The 24612-nt window shown below is 41.3% G+C and overlaps 1 protein-coding gene and 1 long non-coding RNA gene across 3 annotated transcripts in view; one reads left to right on the forward strand and one right to left on the reverse strand.

Moving 5' to 3' along the window:
* LOC114013514 (uncharacterized) overlaps positions 1 to 24612 on the forward strand; it is a 44335-nt gene that overhangs the window by 14652 nt on the left and 5071 nt on the right. Inside the window, exons 2-3 of the long non-coding RNA XR_008747490.1 lie at positions 15457 to 15531; positions 19570 to 19642. This is a non-coding gene — a long non-coding RNA (uncharacterized LOC114013514). The remainder of the gene's footprint in view (positions 1 to 15456; positions 15532 to 19569; positions 19643 to 24612) is intronic.
* Positions 2674 to 13089, reverse strand: LOC101924299 (C-C chemokine receptor type 2). Of its 2 annotated transcripts, none has more exons than XM_005242234.4 (3): positions 12930 to 13089; positions 6734 to 6894; positions 2674 to 6064 (listed from the first exon to the last, which is right to left on the reverse strand). In XM_005242234.4, exon 3 carries the CDS (start codon positions 6051 to 6053, stop codon positions 4983 to 4985), a length of 1071 nt encoding a protein of 356 aa, XP_005242291.1. In that variant the 5' UTR covers positions 6054 to 6064; positions 6734 to 6894; positions 12930 to 13089; the 3' UTR covers positions 2674 to 4982. The 2 variants fall into 2 exon arrangements, with proteins under 2 accessions (XP_005242291.1, XP_013158539.1); XM_013303085.3 differs by lacking the exon at positions 12930 to 13089 and adding an exon at positions 8827 to 9048.

The raw sequence follows: 24612 nt of genomic DNA on the forward strand, positions 1-24612 counted from the left end.
ATGCTGTCTTCCTCCAGTTCAGTGTTGTGCCCCCCCACCTTCCCTGAAATAGTCATTTCAGGCTTGAAACACTCAAACTGAGATTGCTATCACTGTCACAGGAATTAAAAAACTGCTTGGCAGTTATACAAATTTATACATTTATTTTCCCTACTATTAAATTTTCTGAATGAAGTATAGCTCCTGATAGGCAAGTATCACCAGAACATGGGTACAAAGCAATGCCTTGACCCCTTATTTCTAGGCAAACATCCTTCTTTGTTTTGGCCTGATTGTTGCTGATATTCTAAATGCACCAGAATTTACTTGTTTGGTTTTGTTTCCTCTGCTAGCTTAATTTTTTTATTACTATACTAAAGCATAATGCTTCTAAGGCCACAGTGCTGCTAGCAGAAGTCCAGTAGGCAACAGTGGTTGAAAAGAGCAGCAAGATTAAGCTTCAAAATAAGCAGGATCAGCCTGTTGTGCTGATTAACCTGGTCAACATCATGTAATTCTCCTGGCACTTTATTTTTTGTTAACTGGAACAACATACCATGTACATTTGTCCTTATGTTCTTTGTATTCATCCCTTCTGTAATTTTCACTGGAAGGGGTGATACTTATTTTGGTGTGGTATTTGAGTAACACATAACTGAAAGTCTCTTACTTGCCTGAATGTTTTAATGTTCTACTTGAAGTATTTATCTCTGATCTTCCCATTACTCTACCTATCACTTTACTAGTCTCTGTTAAGGCTAATAAAGTAATTCTCTCATTTTTTGCCACTACTTTTTCCTATTTAACCATTTATACTGCATTTACCTGTATCTTCTTCTAAAACATGTATACGTAAAGTCACAGTTGGGTTAACAAACAAAAAAGTCTTATGACAGGAACACTTCTATGTACTGGTTACCAGAAGTTTCACTATTTCTGTGTTTGTTCTTTATATACTTACCACAGACAAACCAATGGCGGTGATTATAAATCAGGTGGTTGCTTGTGAGTACTGCTCAGTACTCACCAACACCATATATGCACTTTTGCTACATTTCCTTTTGCCCCTTAGGAAGTCTGCTCGACAGATGGCAGAGTTATCTTTTGCTGTGTAGGGCATTCCTCTCCACATGCTTCTGAACATGTGGCAGTAACATCTTCTGACAAGAATGTCAGACTCTGTCCTGTTCTGTGCATAAAATAAACTGTTTGATTGATTTAAAGGCTGTGCATAGATATTTGTCCATGGCACATGGACGTTCTTTTCGTAAGTATGCTGAAAGCCCAGTCAACATATTATCTTCTCAGAAGTTCATTGCCAAAAGTTTTGAACTTGAAACAATTTTCACTTTGAGGTTCAACGTTCGTTGTAAAGCAGCAATTTACTTGTGTGCACAGAGGTCCTGTCCTGAATCTTTTTAGTGTTCTGGTGCTACTTGCACACTCTTTCAAACACTTTTTTTCGTCTCCTCAATATCTCACCAGAGCGGCTCAGATGTCTCCCAAGCACTGCAGTCATTGTTTGTGTTACTTTCTTCTCTGCTGTAATTACAATCCTGGTGTGCCTTACCATACTCTTAACATACCTCTTGTTCATCACACAGTTTCCGTATATCTGCCTGCTTCTTTAGCTCTTAAAACCACACTATATCTTTATCTCCATGCTTTTCCCTGCAAACCTTGAGTTATGGAATACTTGTCTCCCATATGTAAAATTTCCCCCACTTCTCTGCCAAGGTGACTTGTATTCTCTTTCATAAGGATTAGGGATCTTGTTAAATCTTCCCCGTGGGTAGCTCCATCCCACTGTGACTAGTCTGCCTGAAGTCCTGCTAATTTGGAGCTACCTGGCCTATAACTACACCATGCTGCAGCCACATCTGACTAGTAAAGACTCAATATCTGCCGCAAAACCATAAAGCCTTGCTTGTCTCGGTGCAAAGATGCAATGAAGAACCAAGGATTATCCTGCCTGGACACATAGCATAACAATAAGCTAATATTTAGGTTTAGTTTGTTTGTGTTCCTGACAGCACAAAATAGAAAATGAAAATCAGAAAACAAAGGCAGTGGGTATTGAATTTAGCTTATATCTTTGTGGACAGATTAAAAGAGTGTATAGGGGTGAGAAGGTGTGGAATGTAGGCTGAAAAAAGGAACTGAGACAGTGGAATAGGGAAAATGACACGGTGAGCAGAGGCATATTTCCATATTGAACTTCAATGCTGAAAGTTCCTTATAGATAAAACTTGGGAGATCATGCATATCACTTGGCTGGGGTCACTCTATACAGTGCAAGGAGAGCTGAAATTAGCTGCAGAAAGTCTATGGAGAATCCTGTCTCTGTCCCACTATTAAGAGAGTGCCATCTTTTATTGCCCTCCTTTATTCCTCTTCCTCCTCTATTTATAACATATGCAGCCCTGTTTCTCCAAATTTCATTCATGTAAAAACTGTGGTCCCAAACATTTCCCAAAGCTATTACAATGCACTCTTCTCAAGGCTGTGGGTGGATAAAAGCTGTGCCAGCAACAGTAGCTTTTGGACTGAGCAGACAGTTCTCTGCCTGGTAGGTTTCATTTCTTTTGCTGGAGTGTGGTATTGTGGGTGTTTTAAGTTCATGCTTGCATCTTTTATTCTCAGAGCAGAGCTGATGCCTTTTCGCTTATAGAGGAGAACATGGGCTACAGGGTATATGTGGCTTTTCAGACACAGATTTTATTCATTTCACTGCACCGACATGAAAAAGGAAGAAACAAAATTCCAACAAGACAAAGATTTAAAATAAAACGCAGCAGTAAAAATATCACAGATGCAACAGGATTTGTATCACACTGAACTAATTTATGCTTTAATATTAAAAAGGTACTTCTACTTTAGTGCAGTAAAAAAGTACAAAAGAAATAAAAGTATTATTTCCAAGCAAGAAAGTTTACTGTGAGGATAGGTTTTTGGTCTTTTCTTTAGTCTGTCTGTGACTATTAACCTCACAAGGTAGTGGCCTGATTATAATAGTTGATAGGATAAAAAGTAACTATTTACAGAAGCAGTGCTTTGATGTTAAAAGGCACATCCCCTTTCTAGAGGGGAAAGAGTATTTGCACCACCTAGATTAAGGCATCTAATACCTAAATTAAGAGGCTGGCATTTCCATGTTCCTTCTACAGTCTGACAGGTAATCTTCCCCAGAGGCCATTTAAATCATATGTCTGCTTCTGACTCGGGCATCTGTTTTTCTCTGCTGACCACTGAGGGACCTTGAAGAAATTCACTGTTAATTTAGGTATCTGTATCACATGCCTAAAGTTAAGTAGCACGGAATGCCCTCTTGTGTCCTTGTGTTGCCTGAAGGTTGGTTGAACCTGCCCCTCCACACTTCCATGAGCAAGACCTCATGAAAGGCCCCCTTTGAAGTATATGGGAAAAAAACCAGAAGGACGGTTCACTTGTGTAAGGAATGCTCACCTGTGCTTTCTTACAGTTTGAAGCAAAAAGTTCTCCACTATGCCCCTCTCTCTTCTTTGCAAACATCATGTCCCTAGAATACTACTTTGTTTTACAGGGAAATACATCACTCCTATTAATGGCATAAATGTATGGCCATAGGACACCAGTAGGCTAATGGTCTAAAGTCTTCAATTAGTATGCAGTTCTAGTTGGGGTACCAGTTAGCTGTGGGCACTCTTCTCCTGGGAAGGCAGAGCAGGTATGTCTCTTCTGCAGTTGGTTGCTTTTGCAGTTCCAAGGCTACTGTCTGCCTGGAAGTGTATCCCTAATGTCAGACTTGCTGTGTATGTGAAGAGCATGAATTTCTCATGCAAGAGCGTAGCCTGACACACTTAACTGCATCTGCCATGTAAAGTCTTCCTCTACACATGATGCACCTGTCCAAAACTAGGGAGGCCTCCACTCAGTACTGTGCTCATGATCTCCAAAATCCTTCAGTGGGTCCTGATATTTTTTTCATACAGAATCTTGCATAGCAAATACCAAGGTGATTTTCATTCTGGCCTTGCAGATCTTTGGTGATGTGCTTTTAATGGTTAAGTGCAGTTTTCCTTGGAGGGATATGATTTATTAGAAACAAGCTCATGTTTGGGAGTGCATCGTTGTCTTGTGCAGTCAGTAGACTTGGTGTGTGCAGTTACTTGCAAAATTCCACCCACAAAAATCACAATGTTGCCAATTAAAAGCTCACTTTGGAAAATGTTAGCAACTGAATAATATGACAGGTATAAAATTAAAGAACTAAAATTAAAATACTATAACATAGCCTAGAGTCCAAAGGATTATGTTTAAAAATTACTACATTCTTAGCTAACAGAAAAATCCTTGCGTTAAATGGCCCCAGTAAGATAAAGGTCAGTCTTATCTCCTATCAGAGGGGAGATACTATCCTGATATATGTCATACTCATCCTCACATTTGTTTGTATGGAAATACCTTTTATTCATGTAGGGAAAACTAGGGGTAGGGGGGAAAAATGAAGAAAACTAAAAGCTTCCCTTCATCAAATGCCTGACCATGTTGCAGAAAGAATACAGTCACTTCCAAAAGGTGCTCCATTAATGTTGAATACTAAACAGGTACATCAATCCTCAAAGCTTCCTCCCAGTGTTTCTCTTACAATGTTTACATAACAATAAATGACTCTTGTGAGATGACATATTACTCCCTAGTCTCTTAAACAGTGTATTCCCCCCAGGTATATCTCACTGGCATTTGTTCATTGAATAGAATTTGGGTGAAGAGATAGAATCATACTATTCTGGGCCCCATTCAGATCTTGACGTCATCCAGCTATGGTGTTAATGCTTCCTGGAGAGCTCACTGATTCTATTAGTTTAAGAATGGAAAATGCTGTAACCCCAAGGAACAGTTAACCAAAAGATTTGAGGGTCATACAATTTTCAGTAATAGTTAACATAAAGATCTTAAATAGTATCAGGCAGTCCTTAAGGCAAAGCAAGTGATGCAATATTACTAACTAATTTGATGTATTTTTACAGTCCAGTAGAGATGTCATGCTCTGCAGTGGATGGTGTGAATGTGGAACTAACTCTTTCTAATTTTTCGCGATAAAGAGTTGGACATTTTTTGCAGAGATGGGCTGCAACATGCTTTCTGAAAAAGGCGTAAAGATACTTCCTAAATTTTTCTCCAACAAAAGCATAAATCACAGGATTGATACAACAGTGGATCATTGATATTGTTTCTGTCACTTGGATTGCTTTCTCCAGTTCACCTTTGATTTCACAGTTTGGGACAAAAAGTGAACTTTGAAATGTATGCAAAAAAGAAGAAATATGGAATGGTGTCCAGAAGATAAAGTAAAAAACCATGATCACGAAAATAAGTCTCACTGCCTTCTGCTTTTTCTCATTCCTACATTGCAGTAATGTTTTTAGAATTTGTGAGTAACTGAAAATCATAATTAACATAGGAACAATAAGTCCCAGAATGTTCATGTTTAAAGTAAAGGAGTACTTCCAATTTATCGTGGCATCACTTGGATAATGAGCACTGCAGGTATAACGTGAATTTTCCTTTTGAGTTTTGTGAAATACTATCCCAGGGACAGAAGCAAAAATAGCAACAGCCCAAGTGACAACACTAGTGAGGATGCCATAGGTAACTGTCCTAGCTTTTAAGGCAAACACTGCATGCACTATGGCCAGGTACCTGTCTAGGGTCAACAGGATTATGAAAAAGATGCCGCTGTAGAAGCCAAGGAGGTAGACGCCTGAGAGAATTCTGCACAGCGCCTCCCCAAAAATCCAGTCATGAACAGCGTAATAAGCCCAAAAAGGGAGAGAAAATACAAACAGCAAATCAGATATTGCCAAATTAAGCAGGTAGATGTCAGTCATGCTCTTCAGTCTCTTGTATTTTACCAGGATAAGGACAACAAGCATGTTGCCTATGAGGCCAAATATCACCACTAAAGAATAAAGCGGTGGCAAAAGGTTTGCTGCAAAGTGCTTTTCCTCCGTTCCCATGCATGGTGCTGAATCACCGTAGTCAAATTCTGTTGTCAGTGACCAGTCGGCTAAGTCTGTGGTATGGTTTTCCATGGCTTGTTTGTCTGGAAAGGAAGAAAAGGATGTTAAACTAGAGGAAACGCTAAGCTTGGCAGTGAGGGGAATGAAACATGCTGGCGTCCTCATCTGGAACGGTTTTTGCTTTTGAGCACACAAGCATTACTACGTCAAGGTCTGGAAGTGAATGAAGTTGCAGAGCTCCCAGCAAACCCATCTATATACCTATGAAGTCACGTTGCCGCATGTTGGAAGTGTGGTGCGTGTCATTTCCTACGTGTACACGGTCTGAAGCGTTCTTCCTCCTCAGCAGAGCCTGTCAGCTAACTGACCCAGCCAGAAGCAGAGGAATGATGAATGTCATCTCAGCAGTGAGAAGTTCAGGGCTGCTGTGCTCAGCAGTGGCTTTGCAAAGGGGCAGAGCAAGCCAGCAAGGCAGCAACAGGAACGCGGAGCAGTTGGCTCGCAGAGCGTAGCCATGTTTCTCCCTGGGACCTGGCCACCTTCCCGTCGTGCCAACCCGTAGTGTAGCCCTCACCCAGGGACGGCCAGGCACTTTGGCAATAAATTGGTGCCTGCAAAGGCACTGTGACAGGGGTCAAAGACAACTGAGTGGTGCATGTTCAGGTTGTGACTTCCTGGGAGTCTTAATGCCTCTGGGAATCAGGTCACTGGAGGTATAGAAATGACCTTTGCGCAGTCCTAGGCATACCCACCTGGTGGACCTGCTGTCCTGGGTGTTGCAGAGCAGCAAGATGGCCGTGTTGGTCTGGGTCAAAATGGCAAACGCCGTGTGCCGTTACAGAGTCTGGGTCAGGCGCAGGCCATGGAAGCGTGCTGGTGTTAGGGAGTTCTGGAATGAAAGTGGTGCGCAGTCCTGTAGAAAGAAGAGAGAGGTAACCACCTTGTCAAATGGCATAAAAGATGACAGTTGCTATCAGTGTTGCGCATCTCCCTGCCAACTGAACAACCTCCCCAGTGCTTGGGGATGAAGAAAGTTTTGATTCCATGTTTCAGTAGCTGTTTAGCAGCTGTGGTTCAGGAGCTCCAAGGTTTAGATTGGTTAAGTGTCTTGGAGAGGGCACAAAGGCAAAAGGCAGATATGGCCATCACTAGGAGAGTGCACTAGCAGTTCTTTGCGTGTAGCGGCTGTTTGGTATCGTCCTTCATCCTGTCAATCGATGTTTCCAGTGAAGTGACACAGTAACTGAGGAAGTGTAAGGCTTGCCCAAACTCTCTGTCCCTCCATTTTTGTTTTGGGGACTGTTGGAGGGATTGGGCTACCCCTGCAAGAAGGAGTCCCAGCCTGGGAGGTAAGTGGGCAGCAGAGCTATGAAAGCCCTCAGGCGAGTTCTGTTATAGTGGGAGCAGATGAAGGCTTATGACTTTGGTGTCAGCCCTTCCTGTTGCCAAACCCTTCCCCTTTCCCAAGTGCCGGGTAGGACTGTGAGCCAGATGCAGGAGCATAACATTGTGTAGTTTGGTCTGTGAACAAGTTGAGGAGAACTGTCTTCTCACAGACCCCCGGAGAAAATGGAAGAACTCCTGTGTGTCCCCTAAGAAGCTGGGAAAAAGATTTTGTGAAGAGGGGTGCTCAGAGGGACCAATGTGCTTCCTGGTCACTTTAGTGGGGAAGTGAAATTGATGCGTGTGGCAGCCACTCAAATAGAGCTGTTTGCTGTCTGGTAAAAGGGCTGCTCTTTCTTCCTGTGTCACCACGACTGCTTTTATCAGACACTTCATTGCAGATTGGTGGCTGTTCCTAGCAGGCTTATGGGTTTGAATTCTGCATCTTCCTGCCAGTTTGATGCCTTCACCAAGGCAGTTGGATGTTCTCTTGACAAAAGCAAAGGACCGTTCCTGACACAGAAGACTTCAGGTGGTACATCTGCCCCAACTTGCTGTGTGATCCCTGCCCACTCATACATACATGAGCACAGCTGTGTTTGCTCCTTTCCTGCTTACAGCCCTGCCGTACGCTTTTTTCAATGGCAACCTCTAGCCTGTGTGACTGCAGGCATCTTTTTCAGAGCCCACATTCTGAAAAACACCACTTCATTCTCTCTGCACTTGAGTTCTGCAAGACTAAATGTAACTGAAGAAACTCAGCCCATAGCTGGTGTCTCCCTTTTGGTATAAACCCACTTTAATTATGTTGTGGGCCATTCTGAGCCTTAGTACATTAAATTTCTGAAGTGTCTTCAGCTTGTGTCAGCGTACTAAGCTGTATCAAGAAAGTTATACATCCTAATACATAATTACAGTTCATTCAGGATCCAGAGGATCTAGTTTTAATGTGGGTCTTTCAGTGGATATATATATAATACAAATAATCATCTTGAACAGATTTTATTGATTATACTGTTTTAAAACAATTTTCTGTGTGTGTATATGCACAAGTATACATACATATATAGAGAAAATCAGAATTTTAGAGCCATAGAATCATTTAGTTTGGAAAGCATCCTTAAGTTCATCGAATCCAATCATAATCCTCACACTACCAAGTTCACCACTAAACCATGTCCCTAAGTACCACATCTACATGTCTTTTAAATACCTGTAGGGATGGTGGCTCAGCTACTTCCCTGGGTAGCCTGTTCCAAGTGCTTGACAACCCTTTTGGTTAAGCAATTTTTCCTAATGCCTAATCTAAGCCTCCTCTGGCACACTTAGCATTTTTGAATTTTTATATTTTTATACAAAGAAATTAATAACTTTTTAAATCTAGTTTGGAACTTATTTTGAGTCTTGAAAACAACAGAAATAATTGTTGGAGTAACAGAACTAAAGGTAACTGATTTCTTACCAGTTTGTATCCTTTGCTCTCCAAGTCTTATCTCCTGTGATGGGATGAGACCAGCAGCAGCTTGTCCCCCATCTAGTCACTCCACCCACAGTGGGACAGTTGAGAAAATCAGAAGGACAAAAGCAAGAAAAACTTGTGGGTTGAGCTAAAGACAGTCAAATAAGCAAAGGAAATGGAAAAAAGCATAAGAGATGATACGAGGACAAATGTTTGCCAACTCCCACCAAACAGACAGATGGCCAGCTAGTCTCTGAGCAACACCTACTCTGAAAAACTTCCCTCCCTGCCCCGCCTCCCAAGTTTTATGCTGAGCATGATGTTGTATTGCACAGAATAGAATATCCTTTTGGTCAGTTTGGGTCACCTGTCCCAGCCAAGGTCACAAATCTAAAAGACAGCACCATAAGGGCTGCTATGAAGAAAATTAAGCCCATCCCAGCCAGATTCAGTATGTCTTCCCACAACTAAAATTAAGCTCCTGCCCTGTACAATTCACACTGATGCTGTCTAGAAAGATAGTATGCACTGTGGTTATCTTGTTTAACTGTCAGTGACCTGATGGGAAATCTCTGAGCATTTGCATGGGATAGAAGTCAGATCTTCCTCTTCACAATGAGCACAAAATATTAAAAGTGTTTTCTGAAATGCTTTCTAAAAAAATCCTTACTCTTTGCACACAAGCAATGTTAATCACAAAGAGCTATAGAAAACTGATCTGGCTAACAAATTCTATTGGAAACTACTGTGTGCTTTTTTTTATTTGTCTTTAATTATTTTTTCAATTTTAATTTTCATGCAGAAAGGAACATTTTCTGCAGAAGCTGTAGCCCTTGACAAGGGTTCTGGTTTTGGCTCTAAAAAATACCTAGGCGTGAACATTCAGAAAGGTGGGAATGCGTTAACAAAGAAATCTCCACATTTGTCTCTGACCTTGTGCTATAAGTATAAATAGGCTTTTCTGAGAGATTCTGATTTCAGAACTTGCGATTATTTGGCTCATTTCTCTTTTCTTTGCCTTCCAAAATTACAAATTAATGTTCAGGAAGTCTTAATGCTTTTCATTTCTGGGGTTTTTTTGTTTACTTTATGGACTGCATGCGGCCGTCAGCGCCCACTGTCCTGCCCCTTCCCACACACCCACAGTTTCTGCATGCACAGGGTAGTTTTGTTTGCTAACAGAAATTTGGATGATTTCTGCAAAAATGGGCAACCAAGTCAAGCCTAAGGTAGAAATATAAGAGAAGGCAAACTTTATTTTTGGTGCCCTCCTTCCCTTCTAATTTATCCTGTGTGCTTATCATGCAAAAGCATCTCAATATATGAGGGGTCCAAGAAGAGGCTACTCATGTTTCCCCTTGGAGGACTAGTTATGTTCTGAGTCTCCCCAGAAGTTGGTACAGAGAAGTATGACCAAACCCAGGGCCAAATACCTGCACCCCAGGAAGAGTTCTTGCAGAGAAAATGGGATTACAGCTTGGATGGGAGAAAATTTTATTTTCTTAAAAATTGTAATGTAAGCCAAAATAAATGTAATTTCATTTCTTTAAGTTTTAACAAAGCTGCACTTCACAACAACATCAGAGATTCTTGTAATGAAGATGTAGTTGTGAATCATGTGTTTGCAGATTATTGTATTTTGGCTGCTTTGAGAGAAGCCTTGCTAGCTTTTTAGTAGTAGCTCTTACCTATAGTGTGTCACCTCTAGCTATAGAAGTGTCTGGGTGCTGGTATGACAAACAGACCCAAGCAAAAAGGCTCCTGAGTTGCTACACTGACTTATTCAGGGATGGCAGTTGTCACAGCTCAGTGAGTCTGCTGTGCCCTGAAGGGGATTTGGACAAAGTTTCCTCATGGAAATCAGAACACTTGATAACTACATGTTAGAAGAGCATCCATGCATTAACAGAGCCACTTACTCAAAACTGAATGATGACCAAAGCTCCAGTCCTCTTTTTACAGTCTAAGACAAGGTTTCTCTTTTGAAATGTATGAACGGGTAACACAGTGCTACTCCCCCTGCCCTCGCTCTCCTTGTTTTCACAAATGGCAGTGTTTGTCATACAGGAAAAGAAACTGATTTATCACTCTTATTCAGATTAAAAGCATGTGTCAGCAGCATCTAGGGAACTTTACGAAGAGAGAGAAGTACAATGTAGCACAGAGTAAAAGTGAAACTTAAATGAAGAAAAATAATACCCCATATCCTGATAGCAGGTGTTGGAAGAGAGGTGCCCAATGTTTCCTGCTAACAGCTCTATCTCTTTAACTTTGCCTTTGGATTTGCAGAAGGAGTCTGTGGACAGGCAAAACTGCAGAGAAGACTGTACGCCGACACCAAAGACATCTTGGAGAGCAAGCATATATGTACATACTTTTCTTGAGTTACCAATAAAGAAGGAAGCATAAACTAAATGCTGTATGTAAGGCTCTGAGCTGATAGTTCCCCTCACACCCATCTTTTCCTGTGGTAGTAACCACAGGATTTCTTTCCAGGATATGATTAGGGAAAGACAGTACCTTCAAAATTAAACCTTCCTTTGGAAACCTCTTCCTCTTTTATAATAGCTGAGCATTAGAAACATCTCTTCAGAATTGCTTGCCTCCTAACTGATGAGTTTTTCCCATCCCTGCAGAACTTTCAAGGAAAAATATGTTCTGGGCTGCAAAAAACAGGCTTAATCCTCTGTGAACCCTCAGAATCCAGTTGTTTGCATTCCTCACCAAAAAAAGAATGGCAGTCTTACAATTCTGAGCTTTTCTGCAGTTAAATAGAGTCATCTATGTAGTTGCAAGACAAGAGAATTAGCAGGTATTCTTACCTAAACAAACGTACAGTTAAAGAGTAGCATAAGCAGTGAAAATAAGCACCCTGAGAAAGAGAAACTTGAGACAGCTATTCAATGTCTTACTCCAGATCACAACTGTATGTGCAAGAGGGCTCTTCTCTTCTCTGTGCTAAGTCCTATACTAGTATCCCGGTTCTGTTTGGGGTTTTTTTCTTCAGTGCCTCTGTTTAAACTGCTTCAGCTAAAACAGTGAATTCAGAGTAATTCCAACAACAGTTGTAGTCACAACCATTCTAGGGATGAACTTGAGTATAAAAAAGAAGGATAATAGTCTGGAGTGGAGATTGCCAACATATGTCATAGGATCATGGCTCTATCTTGTTATTGCTATAACGGTCTCCACACAAGAAGTTCAAGCCCACTATTCTGATACTGTCAACTGTTCCTGGCAAATGACAGTACAATTCTTCCATGAAAGCAAACATTGCTATAGCTGCATATTTGATGAACTACAAAAAAAAAAACCCACAAAAAAACCCACCACACCCGAAAAAACCCCACCCCAAAACCCAAAACTTAGGCTATTGTAGCTTTTTTGCTAATACCCAAGTAGCAAGTCTCATTTATCCAAGCAGAGGAGCTCACCAGTCCTTGTGGGTGAGAATGGTACAATTCCAGTGTACTACTGATGAATTTTATTAATGTAAAACCTCATTAACAAAAATTGCAAGCCAGATCGTGACTGACCATAAAACTGGTATCTCTAGTTGAGATATGGAGTACAGGCTTCCTAATGTGGTGGGTCAGAGACATCACATTAAAAAGAGGAACCAATCCCAAAGAACATATCCCTTCATAACATGATACTGAAACAGCACCTTTAACAGATTAAAGGCTTGAATAATACAAAGAAACCATATGATAGGATAGTGATGAAGAATATCTGCTATCTCCATCTGATAGAGCAAGATATGGCTTAGAGAGGTTAGATGAAGTGTGAAGGATTTCACATCTGATCAGTTTATATCCTTCGCAGAATGCATTTGCAAGCTACCGACCTCCTGGAATAGCTTTGAAACCAAGACCCAGTGTCTTGTACAAAAAAGATTATACAATTTTCTACACCATTTGTCCAGTTCAGTTCTCTACTTGCACATCTAGCCTTATCCCAAGTTGTAAGCTAAGTCAGAAGACCCAATTTTTCTTAAAGATAGTGTCTGCTTGAATGGTAGCTCTGCTGCCACATATACCTCCCCACTGAGTGAATCCATATATATATACATTTGCACGTAAAAAAGGAAAATATTAGCTACTCACTGATTTATCAAGCTTGTTTTGTCTGAGCGTGTCTTCTTCTTTGTGAACAAACACATAGTTAAACTCTAGATCTGAAAATAGGAAACAGCACTTCCTGTGTGATCTGTTGCAAAATGTTATTACAACAATCAAGGGTATGGTTCTTCTTTTCTGAAAACACTCAGTTTCCAGGCTGAGTTCAGAACTGAGAGATGAGGACTTTATGGGTGTCTACTTGTTCTGCTCCAGCTGGAACTGGAGCAGTCAGTATCTGACCTACTGCATCTCTACAGGGTTAAGACTGGGTGGTTAAATTCAATATAATCCTGTTCTCAGGACAATAAGTATTTCTAGCTGCTGTAGACACTTATGCAGCTCAACAGAAAGTGGTGTGAAATACCTGGCATAGAGAATGTGTGCTTTTAAAATGAAATTCAGGTCTCCAAAATTATTGTTGAAACAACCCCACCAAGGTATTCTTCATATTTATTATCATTGGCTTCTACATAATTTCTCCTTTTCATCGTCACTAGTGAAAAAGAATCTGTAAGAAAAATTAGGGTATGTTTATACTATGCAAAGCAGTGTCATGTTAGACAACATCACAGTTGTCTTAAGTGAGCATTGTGAAGAGAGACAAAACAAGGTCCAGACGTTTCAGAGCTAATAAAAGCTCTAGCAACACAGTGCTCTGCCTGATATCTGGCTTGCAGTTATGTGACCAGCTCACGCAGTCCACACCACAACGCACTGTGTAGTGTAGACATCCTCCTTGAACATCTATTGCAATTTCTGTAAAACCATTTGTAATAATCTTACATTTCTAAGAAGCCATTGTATGAGGCAAGCTGGGACCTGCAGCTTATTGCCTTTTTCATGTGACATTGCAGGACTGAAAGCAATAGAAATAAAGATTAAAATAACAGGTTGAAACATATTTTTGCTTCAAAGGCAGGGAGTATAGTCGAGTGTACAGGCTGGTGTTGTGGCTTTAATTTTTTAAAACACTTCACCAATGCCATTGACACTGCAGCTGCAATGGCCTCCAGCTGTTGGAGTGAAAATTGATGCCTTATGTAAGTGACTATTATAAACAGGACTGATGAATAATATAGCCACTTAGCTGCTCCCTTGTAGAGGAATGAAGGCAGTGGGTTGATTAGCATTGACAATATGCAGCTGTGGCCTTGTTGATTGACATGGATGATGTGCAGCTGTGGCTTGTTCCTGCTAAGTGGTTAAATAGCCCTAAGGAGGGGGGGGGGGATAGGTGGCTGTTTGGAGGAGGAGTAGTGTGGTCTGACCTCTGGAGGAAGCAGAAACAGCATGGACAGTAGTCTGACCAATGGTGAAGCCTTGTTGCAGCCTGATAGCTTGCTTGTGCTGCAACACTCCCTGAGGAGTGTTTTTACAATTTTATAGCAAGGCAACGTTTTTCAAATTTGCAGGGTTTTGGCAGCGGCTGTTCACTCTTTTCTCTTAAGACTGCTTGATCTCCTATAGTATTCCTGAAAAGCTGTAATACTGGCTTGTGCTACAATTATAGCTGGATTGTGTCATTTTCTAGAAACTTTATGTGGAGTTTCAATAAAACCGGGCATACATAACCTGAACATGTGTTCCAGAGAGTATGAAAAAGACTTACAGAGCTGTTTCAGAGGGAGTGCTGAAGTAAGCCTTTAGGAAGAGTGGTCTCTGATGGCTGAAAGAACATAAACACTTCCTGTTGATTTGGAAGGGGCTGTGTAGATTTTGCTTTTAAATATAGACTGCAAGCCACTGAAAACCTTCAAGCCTGAGCAGAAAGGGCTTTCCCTACAGGGACACAGTGGGTAACAGGGAGATACAATCCACGTTTTTTTTTTCTATACCATCTCTCTCTAAGTTGCTGTCTGTGTTTGAAAAATTATGGGTTTTACCACTCAGGACATCTCTCACGAATCAATGTACAGGCTGCTAGTTCAGCAATTTTGTTTGCAGGTTTAATCTTTTTGTGTGCTACTAAGCTACAAGACACGCTTGGCTTGCAGGATCAAAAATCCTGCCTAAGGCACTTCATTTTCACTGCCTCATGGGAAAAAAAGGGGCAGTTGCTTGGAGAAGGGGCTTGTCTCAGCTCTCAAGAGTGGGACTCCTGTGGGTGGGTGTGACTGTCTGGGGGTACCAGAAGTAATCCATGACCTCTTCTCTCCCTGTCTTGTGATACTGGGACTTCCTTCTGCCTTTTTCAGGGCCTTTATGGAGTCACCAAGCTCCTTTTTGCTTGCTCTATTAGCTTGACCAAGCAAAAAGCAGTTACAGCTGAAACTAGCAGAGCCAACCTGTAAGTGACGGCAAAAGTTTTGGAAACTTGGCAAATGTGGTCCTTTGGGACTGAATCCCTCCCACACAGGAAAGGAAAAAAGACCTACATGTATAGCAAGTAGCCTATGCAGACAGTACTTTCTAAATAAATGTGGGAGAAAAACATCCATATATTGATAGAGTTTCTAATATTTGAAGTCTCTCAGGAATGAATAAACTGTTTTCATTTTCACTCTTTACACAGAACGGTTGGTCCTAGGAAAGATCACAGAAGAAGTCATCCTTGGAAGACGTACACGCTAGTTTCGTAATCTGTGAGGTAAGCAGCAGTCTTGAGTTTGGCATAATTGGTTTGCTGGATCCGTGTGATGGGAATGAGTGACTCATGACTCACTTCTGAGAAAGAAAACACAGTTTTGCATACACTGTTTTGAAAGAGTTTTAATTCTTTGTGCCTCGACTCTGGGTGCTTAGATTGAAGACAAGTGGACAATGGTTTTGGGCTGCCTGAGCTCCAGTTGTTCTAACCTTTGAAAATTAGGGACAGTTTCTTTCCAAAATGGTAATGCAAATAATTAGAAGCTACTTCAGAAAGTTTGATTGAGATTAAAATACAGATAAAGAGATTCAAAAGAGAAGAAATATCTCATATTGGACACTTAATTTTAGGCACCTGAGGCTACATTTCAAATCATAGCTAAATAATTATTATGTTATACAGGATACGGCCTGTTAGAAAGGACAGAACCACCTGAAATTCCCTTTTTCAGGACTGTTGGGACTCTGAAGAAATCCAGGGGAAAGGAATGAAGTGTTCATGGGTCTAGGAAGAATGGCCTGTGAGAAATGATCAGTAAAGGATTTCATGATCTCTGGAGAGCTGTCTCAGACTTACATTCTATGGTGTTACTCTTAACATCTCTCCTGTAAGGGTTTAGTGAGCTTTATAAACATTAACCAATCAAAAGAACTGCCTAGCAGATAGAAGCAGAGGAAGCAGTGGGAGAAAAGCCTCCCAAAGTTAGAGAGTTTCCCAGGTGAAGACTGCTTGCCTTATAAAATTAAAAGAGCTGCTTAGGTTCTCCATCTATAAAATTAGAAAGAGCAAGAAAAGAGTATATAAACTTCACCAGGCAATTGAAATTCTATAAACAGGGAAGTACCACTTGGTTGTACCAAAGAGAAGAATCAAAAAAGAACAAAAAGTTTCTGCAACAAAACTGTCTTTCTTCAGCTGGGGCTTTCTACAGGCTGTCACAACACTGCCACCGACAGAACTGAAGCTAGGGAACCAAACCATGATGTACTTCTATTACTGCATCAACTGCTGCACATAAGAGAGAACTAGCTTTTTCTGACAATAGCACCATTGCCTTAAATTTAGAACGTTATGTGGATACTGAAGTCAAGACATGGGGATACACGAAGGGAACTGACATAATTTTCCTGATTTGTTGAAGAGGTCTCTTCCTGTGGAGGAAGGAGAGCTAAAGACAGTTCAGTGTCAGCCGAAATATTGGTAAAATTACCCAGCAGATTACCTAAGTAGAAATGACTGGGCCTCAGCCATTTACCACTAAAACCATAGCAAAGATTAAGTGATGGCCTTGCAGTTTATCTCATATTCTAGGCCTCCCACGTGGAAGGGCAAATGCTGACTACAGTCTCTGTGTCAAAACATCTTTAAGAATTTCAGGCAAAGCAGGACACGAGGAAAGAAGGTGCATACCAACGGAGTTGCTTTCCTATTCCTGTCATGTGCTTCAGCTTGCCTTTTTATGGTGAAATTGGATGTTTTCTGTTGAAAAGGGAGTTCAGTAAACTTATTACTGAGTCCTGTGCAGTAGAATCCTTGTAAGTGTCTTATCCACATTAGTTCTCAGACAATTTGTTGACCCTCAAGCTTACAGGGATGGGCATGTGGCAACTTTGGTTGAGCACAAGGAAGAGCACACAGGAGGACTTTGAAAGTCTGATAGTAGGAAAATAATTCCAGATTCCTTCAAATTTTATGCTGTAGGCTGTAGGAATAATCGTTTCCACCCTTACCTGGTAGTTGGCTAGCTAGCCAGAGGTAGCTAACTAGAGGTAAGTATTTGGAGAGGGTGCCCTGGGTTTAGCTGGGAGAGTTAATTTTCTTCCTATTAGTACAGTGCGGTGTTTTGACTATGATGTGAGAACAGTGTTGATAGGACACTAATTTTTTTAGTTATTGCTGGGTGATATTTATACTAAATCAAGGACTTTTTGGTTTCCTGGGCCCTGCCAGCCAGAGGGCTGGAGGGGCATGGGAAATTGGGAGGGGACACAGCCAGGACAGGTGACCCAAGCTAGCCAAAGGGGTATTCCATACCATATGACATCATGCTGAGCATATAAACTAGGGGAAGAAGGAGGAAGGGGGGGACATTTGGCATTATGGTGTTTGTCTTCCCAAGTAACCATTACGCATGATGGAGCCCTGCTATCCTGGGGATGGCTGAACACCTGCCTGCTGATGGGATGTAGTGAATGAATTCCTTGTTTTACTTTGCTTTCGTGGGCAGCTTTTGCTTTACCTATTAAATAGTTCTTATCTCAGCCCTTGAGCTTTACATTTCTTTCTGATTCTCCTCCCTGTCCATCTGGGTGGGGGGGAGTGAGCAAGTGGCTGCATGGGGCTTGGTTGACAGCTGGGGTTAAACCATGACAGAGAGTAACTGCCTCCATCTTAAGCTACTCCACCTTAGGCTAGAATGAATCACCATGTGAAGGGGGCTCTCATTAGCAACAGAAAGAGCCTGGACAGCCAGTTCAGATAGACAGCTAACCTGTACATTGATAAAACTGAGCTGTAGCCCAATCAGATGCTTCAGGTAACCTGAATGAAAGCTTTGGGGCTTTTAGTAATGAGAAACCATTCTTTATTTTGGAAGAAAATCAAGCCAAATATTTCCGATTTGCTGTTCTTCAGGGCTGAGGTCTTCTTTCAGCAGGTAATCCTAATGCTGTTTGCATCCTTTGCTGAATAGGAACAGACCTATACTGTAGATCTGTAGACCAGTCCTGCTGATGACCCACCCAGAAGCTGGAACAGATTTACTGGCGCAGTGAGGACTGCAACCTGCTCACACCCATGAAAACTGTATATGCTCCCCATCGTGTCACAGAAGTAAGGCTGCAAAGGCTGTCCTCCTCTTCCTCTATGTCCTCATACCCATGCAGGTGTTCCAAAGGGGCACTGTGTTTTAGAAGAGGTAGGAAGATACATAAAAGCAAAACACAGTTTCTGTTGATGGCATATGAAAGTTGCATTGTCAGCTGCTCAGGTGTCACAGTACTTCCTCACAGCTTTGGGGCATTTTGCAGAACCTAGGAGAAATAAGACTCAACAACGGAGATGTAAATAAACTGGGAGTTCAACATATTCTTAAGATACTCTGAGTTGCTCACAGGAAGAACTACACGAGGAAATATCAATGCAGTCTGCCCTTCAAGTTAACCTCTTGAGTACACCCATCACAATGCTTCATTCAGTTTGCAGGAGCCATCCTCCCAGCTGAGGGACTGGTTATTCAGCATTCTTTTTATTGCACTTCACTAGCATGCAGGACCAGGCCTTATTTAATATACACCATCCAGACCCTTCTTGGACTGCAGAATTTTTCTTTTCCTTCATGACCATGTCTCTAGTTCTGTTAGGGTGATATCTGAGTGTTTCACAGATATTACAGCATTTGTCTTCTCACCACATTTATAAGATGAATCAATACAATTACCTCAGTTTTGCAGTGAGGGTGCTGAAGTGCCAGGATTATGAATAATACTGTCAAGCATCTATTAATTTGAGGAACCTGGTGGATGAACTGTTATTCTGCAAACCAGAGTATTATGCTGGGGCATGGTTCCCATCTGTTGTAGCTGCTGGTCCTTGTATTTGGTCCTGAAACATGAAGAACACAACCTCAGAGGCCATGGGAAGGTGCTTAATTTATGTGCTAGAAGAAGATACTTAGGAGTAAGTAGGATAAATTCAGGCCTTAGTGTCTAAATCCCTTGATGGAACTTGTGCTAGCCCTGTGACAAGACTGCAGATTTCGGTAGTATTTGTGCATCTCTAAAATGTAAATCTTCCCTGACTTTGCTTCCCAGGTATCTGTGGGACTGCTCAGTGAAACTGAATCAAACACAACCAGTCCCAGATAGTCTTCAGCCTTCTCAGAGACTGGCCTCATATTCCTGTGCACCTGTCTGGTAAAGCCTGTTTTATTTCTGAGAAAACTCCACATGGAGACTCCAGCAGCCTGAAGCTAGCATGGTAGCCATACTATACCAACTAATAGACATGCTGAATCTGACCCTAATCATCTTCCGACAGGTATTTACAGGGTGGAGACACTGTTTCCTTAGTAACTTCAGTAGAGAAGCTATTTGAAAACATTGGGGTTTAGGTAAGTCAGCAAAACCTCCTTTCTTTCAGTCCACAGCAAACTAACCACACCACAGAGTTTGTAATACCACAGGCTGTACATGCTGTTCTCCATCCCCAGCAACTTCTGTACTATGTTGTGGTAAATTTTATTGCATTCTCTCTCTTTCTAAAGGCAGTAGTAATTTCTGTCTCATAATGGAAATGGAAGAGCTAGCTTACTGCTTTTTCCACAAGTGAGATATTTTACACCTGCTCTGATAGTTGAATGGTTAGTTGAACAGTTGTGGATAGGCTGTTTGTTCCACTGTGCAAAACGGTATCGGTTTTATTAAGTGTGATGTGAAGACAAGTCCATTGGTATTTGTGAAGCTCTCAGAGAACATTGCAATAGTAGTTTTATGCCAGTATATTTCGCACACGCAAACTAGTTTGCCTTTCTTGGAAGGGATTGTGTAAGTGTTAAGACGAAAGCAAGCCACAAGTAAGTGGTAAAAATAACTTCAACTGAAAAGCCATCTAAACAAGAGAATTCAAAGAAAAGCTGGTATTTCAGCATAAGTTCTACTAATGTATGCTGGGATAAAGTCCTACAAAAAGCTTTAAGTAAAAAAAAAAGTGTATTTGCATTGCCTGAAGTGCTCTTGGATTCACCTGAAATCTCAAAACCAAACTATCAGTGGCATGTTTCTTTGGGGAAGTAACATCGTACACTGATGCTCCATTTTACACGACTTCTTCAAGTTGCAATATATTTTCAGTATTAGCACTTGTCCTTGGATAGTGGAGTAGTTTATTATCTGTTACTGTTTTCAACACTGACAAGGGACCATTTTTTATCTCCTAGTTGTTCATATGTTTAATGCATTAAACATTAAATACTTACACAGTGCTCACCATTGACACTTCCAACTTCCCTCCCTCTCCTCATTTAACTGAAAAGACTGGTACGTCCAAGCCCCACAAGCCTGTGGGTTTTTTCCCTGAAATCAGGGAGACTTTCCTGGGATATAGCCTAAAGCTTTCTCTACCAGAGAAAAAAGCCTAGAAAAATTAGGGCCAAAGGCTCTGGACATCAGCCACAACCTGGAAAAGCTGTATCAGAAAGCTGTGACAAGTGAAAACACAATTTATCAGCTAGCTAGAGAATCACTGTGAAGGAGGAGAAAAACAAGCCAACCTATTAGGAACAGACACAGACTACCACCTGACACCAGAGTGCACTGGGATGGATGAGAGAGGACACCTGATTATCTTCTCCAGCTCAAGAGAAACAAGGGAACTGCTGACAGAGAGAGAGAAGTTGGGCATGGAAGTTATTTAAGGGCCACCAGAGTTGCAGCAGACCTCTGAGATTTTCAGATTCTTAAAGAAAGTTGAACTCAGGCAAGCTTCAGAAATTATTGGCATTATGAGGTCATTTCAGCAGAAAATTTTAAACCACAGAAAGTTTTGTATCTCACTTCTGGGTTAATAATGCATTTGGGGTTTGCATTGGATAATGTATTTGGGTTATAATGCATTTCTAATTAAGAAGAGCAAAAGCCACACAAGGTATCAGAAAGAAGACTGTGTGAGATGTGTTTCTGTAGCCAAGATTCTAGAATAAGGACTACAGGTAGTTATAGTGTGTGGCCACGAATGAACAATATGAATTTTGACTGATCCAACTTTTCTTCTTTATATCTTTGTGTTAAATAACAGGAGAAGGTAATAAGTAGTTCTTACCTGGATCTTTTTAACACTGATGTTAAGTGCCCTAGGAAAATGTTCTACAAATCCCAGTGACTATTGCATCCTGCCTCACTGAATTCAGTGGTGGATCTCAAATATGACAGAATCTGGCTTTAAAGTGATTATCATATACAGAGCTCTGAAATCTCAGGCTTTCAGAGTGAGGGTTTCCCCAAAGTGGTGCAGTACCTCATAAATTTGCAGTGCCACAACCTAGCCTGTCTACCAAGGTGCTCAATGCCGCCTGGTTGACCTGGTCTGTGGGGCAATTGTAATGCTCACAATTCTGTTATGGGCAAAAAGGAAACACCTTATACATCAATCCAAATATTTATTGTTAGTATAAATGAACTTTTAACACTCAAATCCAACAATTGTTATTAGTTCAGATCTAATTATCTCAGAAAAAGAAATAAATAAATTAAAAAAAAAGACATTAATACTTCTGGGCAGAAACATCTTAATAATAATAACAGCAGATAATAATAATAATAGTTTGTTGTATATACACTTCCTAGTTTATACCCCTTTTCTAAGTGTAATGCTTTCATTCTTGCACTGCTCCTCTGAGTCTGAAGTTAAATGGCTTCAGCCTGTTGGTCCCCCGTGAAAGAGTCCCTCTGCACCTCATGCTCTGTCCCTACTTCTCAAGGCTTCTGCTGTCATACTGGGACTGTATTTCTCACATTAGAGTCACGTTAGAAAGAATAACTTACTTTTTACTACTAGATGTATAAAAACTGTGGTTGTGCCACACAAAGATAAGCAAAACTAGGACAAATTAAATATACACACCTGCTCAAAAGAACTGCTGTTGCAATAAAGCTTCAGGCAGGTCAAGATGAGTTCAGACACAGCCAGGCTGGCAAGCCTCAGCCTTGAGGCCTTGCACACTTGGTACAAAGACTGTGGCCTAGCAATAGCAATACATCTACTGTATTGCTGTGTGACTGGGCTACAGAAGACACTCAGAAAGCAGTCTCCATTTACAGGGTTACAGAAGTCTCTCCCTTGTTACATCCCCTTGTAACAAGAGGTAATACTCAGTGAATGCTTCAGAAGACAATACTAAGAAGATACAGTAATATATTTCCAGAAATTTTTAAATTTCTGAGCTGGAGATAGTGAGCCTAAAGGAATTCAAGAATGTCTCTCACTCACCAGCCTTCCACACAGGGCAGCTTTGCTCAGCCCCAGATTTTGAGAGCCAACAAACTGACAGGTTGATATGGAGAAGCAAAGAGGTGTGCTGTGAGGAAAGGACTGGGGACAAAGGCACAGACTTAACCTCTAGCATGTTTACAGCAGAAAAAAAATCAAGGTGCTAGAGGCTCCTGAAAGAGAGGAAGTAGTCCTTAGGAGTAGGAAGGCTGTGCTAAGGGAATTGCCCCAGAAGAAAGAAAAAGGGGCAAGGAAATTGAAAGCTCAAGAATATGTTACAGTGGGTTGAAATTTCTGAGTAGGAGAGTGGCTAAAACAGCTCCTGGAATCAAGAGCAGTGCCAAGTCATAACTTCACATTTCCCCCTCCCACTGAGAGATGAGATAACAATTCACTTTACAATTTTATATTCTACCATACAACTGTTGACATTTTTTTTCCATGATATTTTTAGACACCCTGTGCTGGATTCCGAGCAGTTGGCGGCACTATACGGTTTTGTCACAAATCTCACATCCCAGTCACAGACTCTGAGGCTTCTTCATATCTCCCATGCCCCTACTGTCACAGACTACTGATGTCCCTGTCCCTGAACAGCTGGAGAACCTGAGAGACTCTCCAAAAGCTAGTTCTGGGCACGTTTTGGTGCACAAGCTGTAATAAGTGGAGAAAGCTGTTTATATTGCACAGTTACAGATAGATCTGAGCTAGGTCCAGGACCAGCAGCCATATGACCTAGATATATGACATAGAGTCATAGCTCTCAGCTACTATTTAGCCTGAGCAAGCTGAATGCTTTTTTGACTTCACAGATTTGTGTCTCTGGAGCAGTCTCTGTATGTGATACTCTATTTAGTGTGCTGGCACATTTCTTATTTTGAAAGTGACTTTGTTATTTCTTCATGACCCTGAACTGTCCATTGTAGAAACTGCACTGAAAAAAAAGTTATTTGTAGTACCTAAAGCACACTTTTTCTAGCTCATTGCCATCTAGTGTTGTGTGTGACTTGTGATATCAAATAATCTGAAATGTCTTTTGTATATCACACATTTTCCAAATAGTCTAACCTCTTGAGAGTGTGTAGTCCCAGGGCTGCCTGGAACTGCCAGTGACAGGGTTCTGCCTGGAGACCACTGCCCTCAGCATCTAATGGGCAGCAAAGAACAACCAGTAGGAGTGTAAATAAGTTTTTCAGCTCTTTCAAAGCATATGCTCATGTTTTCCCAAACTCACTGAGAAGATTAGCTTCAGTAATTCAGTATTATAAAATGAAGTTTAATGTGGGTTTTTTTTCCTGAGCTGTATAATCCTGAAGGATTGCTTGATTTCAACAGGTGGTTTCTATGGGTTGATTCCCACTTTTTCCATACTGCTTAAGCATATTAAATTAGAGTTCTACCTGTGTTTTTCTGTTTAGTTTTAATCTAGGAGCCTGAGCAGAAGCACCCAAAAAGCCCCTGAATAAATGAAATTCTAGTATTTAGTCAGAAATTAACATCCAGTTTTCCTCCCTAGAAGTGGAAAAGGCAAGGAAAATAGACCTTTTCTACAGCTTCTTTGGGCTGTCTCCCTTGACCTTCTGTCACTGTTCCCATTGGGAGGGCATAGCCCCTTAGTTAGGTTACAGACCTCTACACCTGCTAGATGATGGGGGCAAATCCAGATGCCAACACAGAGCAAACCAGCACTTTACCCTGCTCCCACACCAGGTGCAGCTTGTCATTCCTCCATAGGGAAAGAGGGGAGCTTCATGGGGCCAAAGAGGTAGAGAGGAAGAGTGTGCACAGCCTCCAAGTACTTTCCTCAATAAGCAGAACGTCACTTCAAGGAATTTTTCTTCCTATAGAATAATCTCCTATGTTCACTTTTTTAGCCTCCCAGGAGCCCTCATCAAATCGGATTTCTCATGACCCTAGCCTGGGGAGGTGGGCCAAATGTGACTTGCCTCTAATTCAGTCTCATGTCTTCTTAAGGTTGAGCTGTCCCATGGTGAGTCAGTAGGACTGAGGTACATTACAAAAGCTGTGAACTTGGCCACTGCAGGCTGGAAAAAAGCCAGAAGGAATCACCAACAGCACCACATCTTACATGATACT

This window comes from Falco peregrinus, chromosome 5, assembly GCF_023634155.1.
Source record: "Falco peregrinus isolate bFalPer1 chromosome 5, bFalPer1.pri, whole genome shotgun sequence".
In the NCBI taxonomy this organism is placed as follows: domain Eukaryota; kingdom Metazoa; phylum Chordata; class Aves; order Falconiformes; family Falconidae; genus Falco; species Falco peregrinus.

What these genes read in the sequence shown, in the direction of transcription:
- LOC101924299 (XM_005242234.4), bottom strand. Translation starts at nt 6,053, where the DNA reads ATGGAAAACCATACCACAGACTTAGCCGACTGGTCACTGACAACAGAA.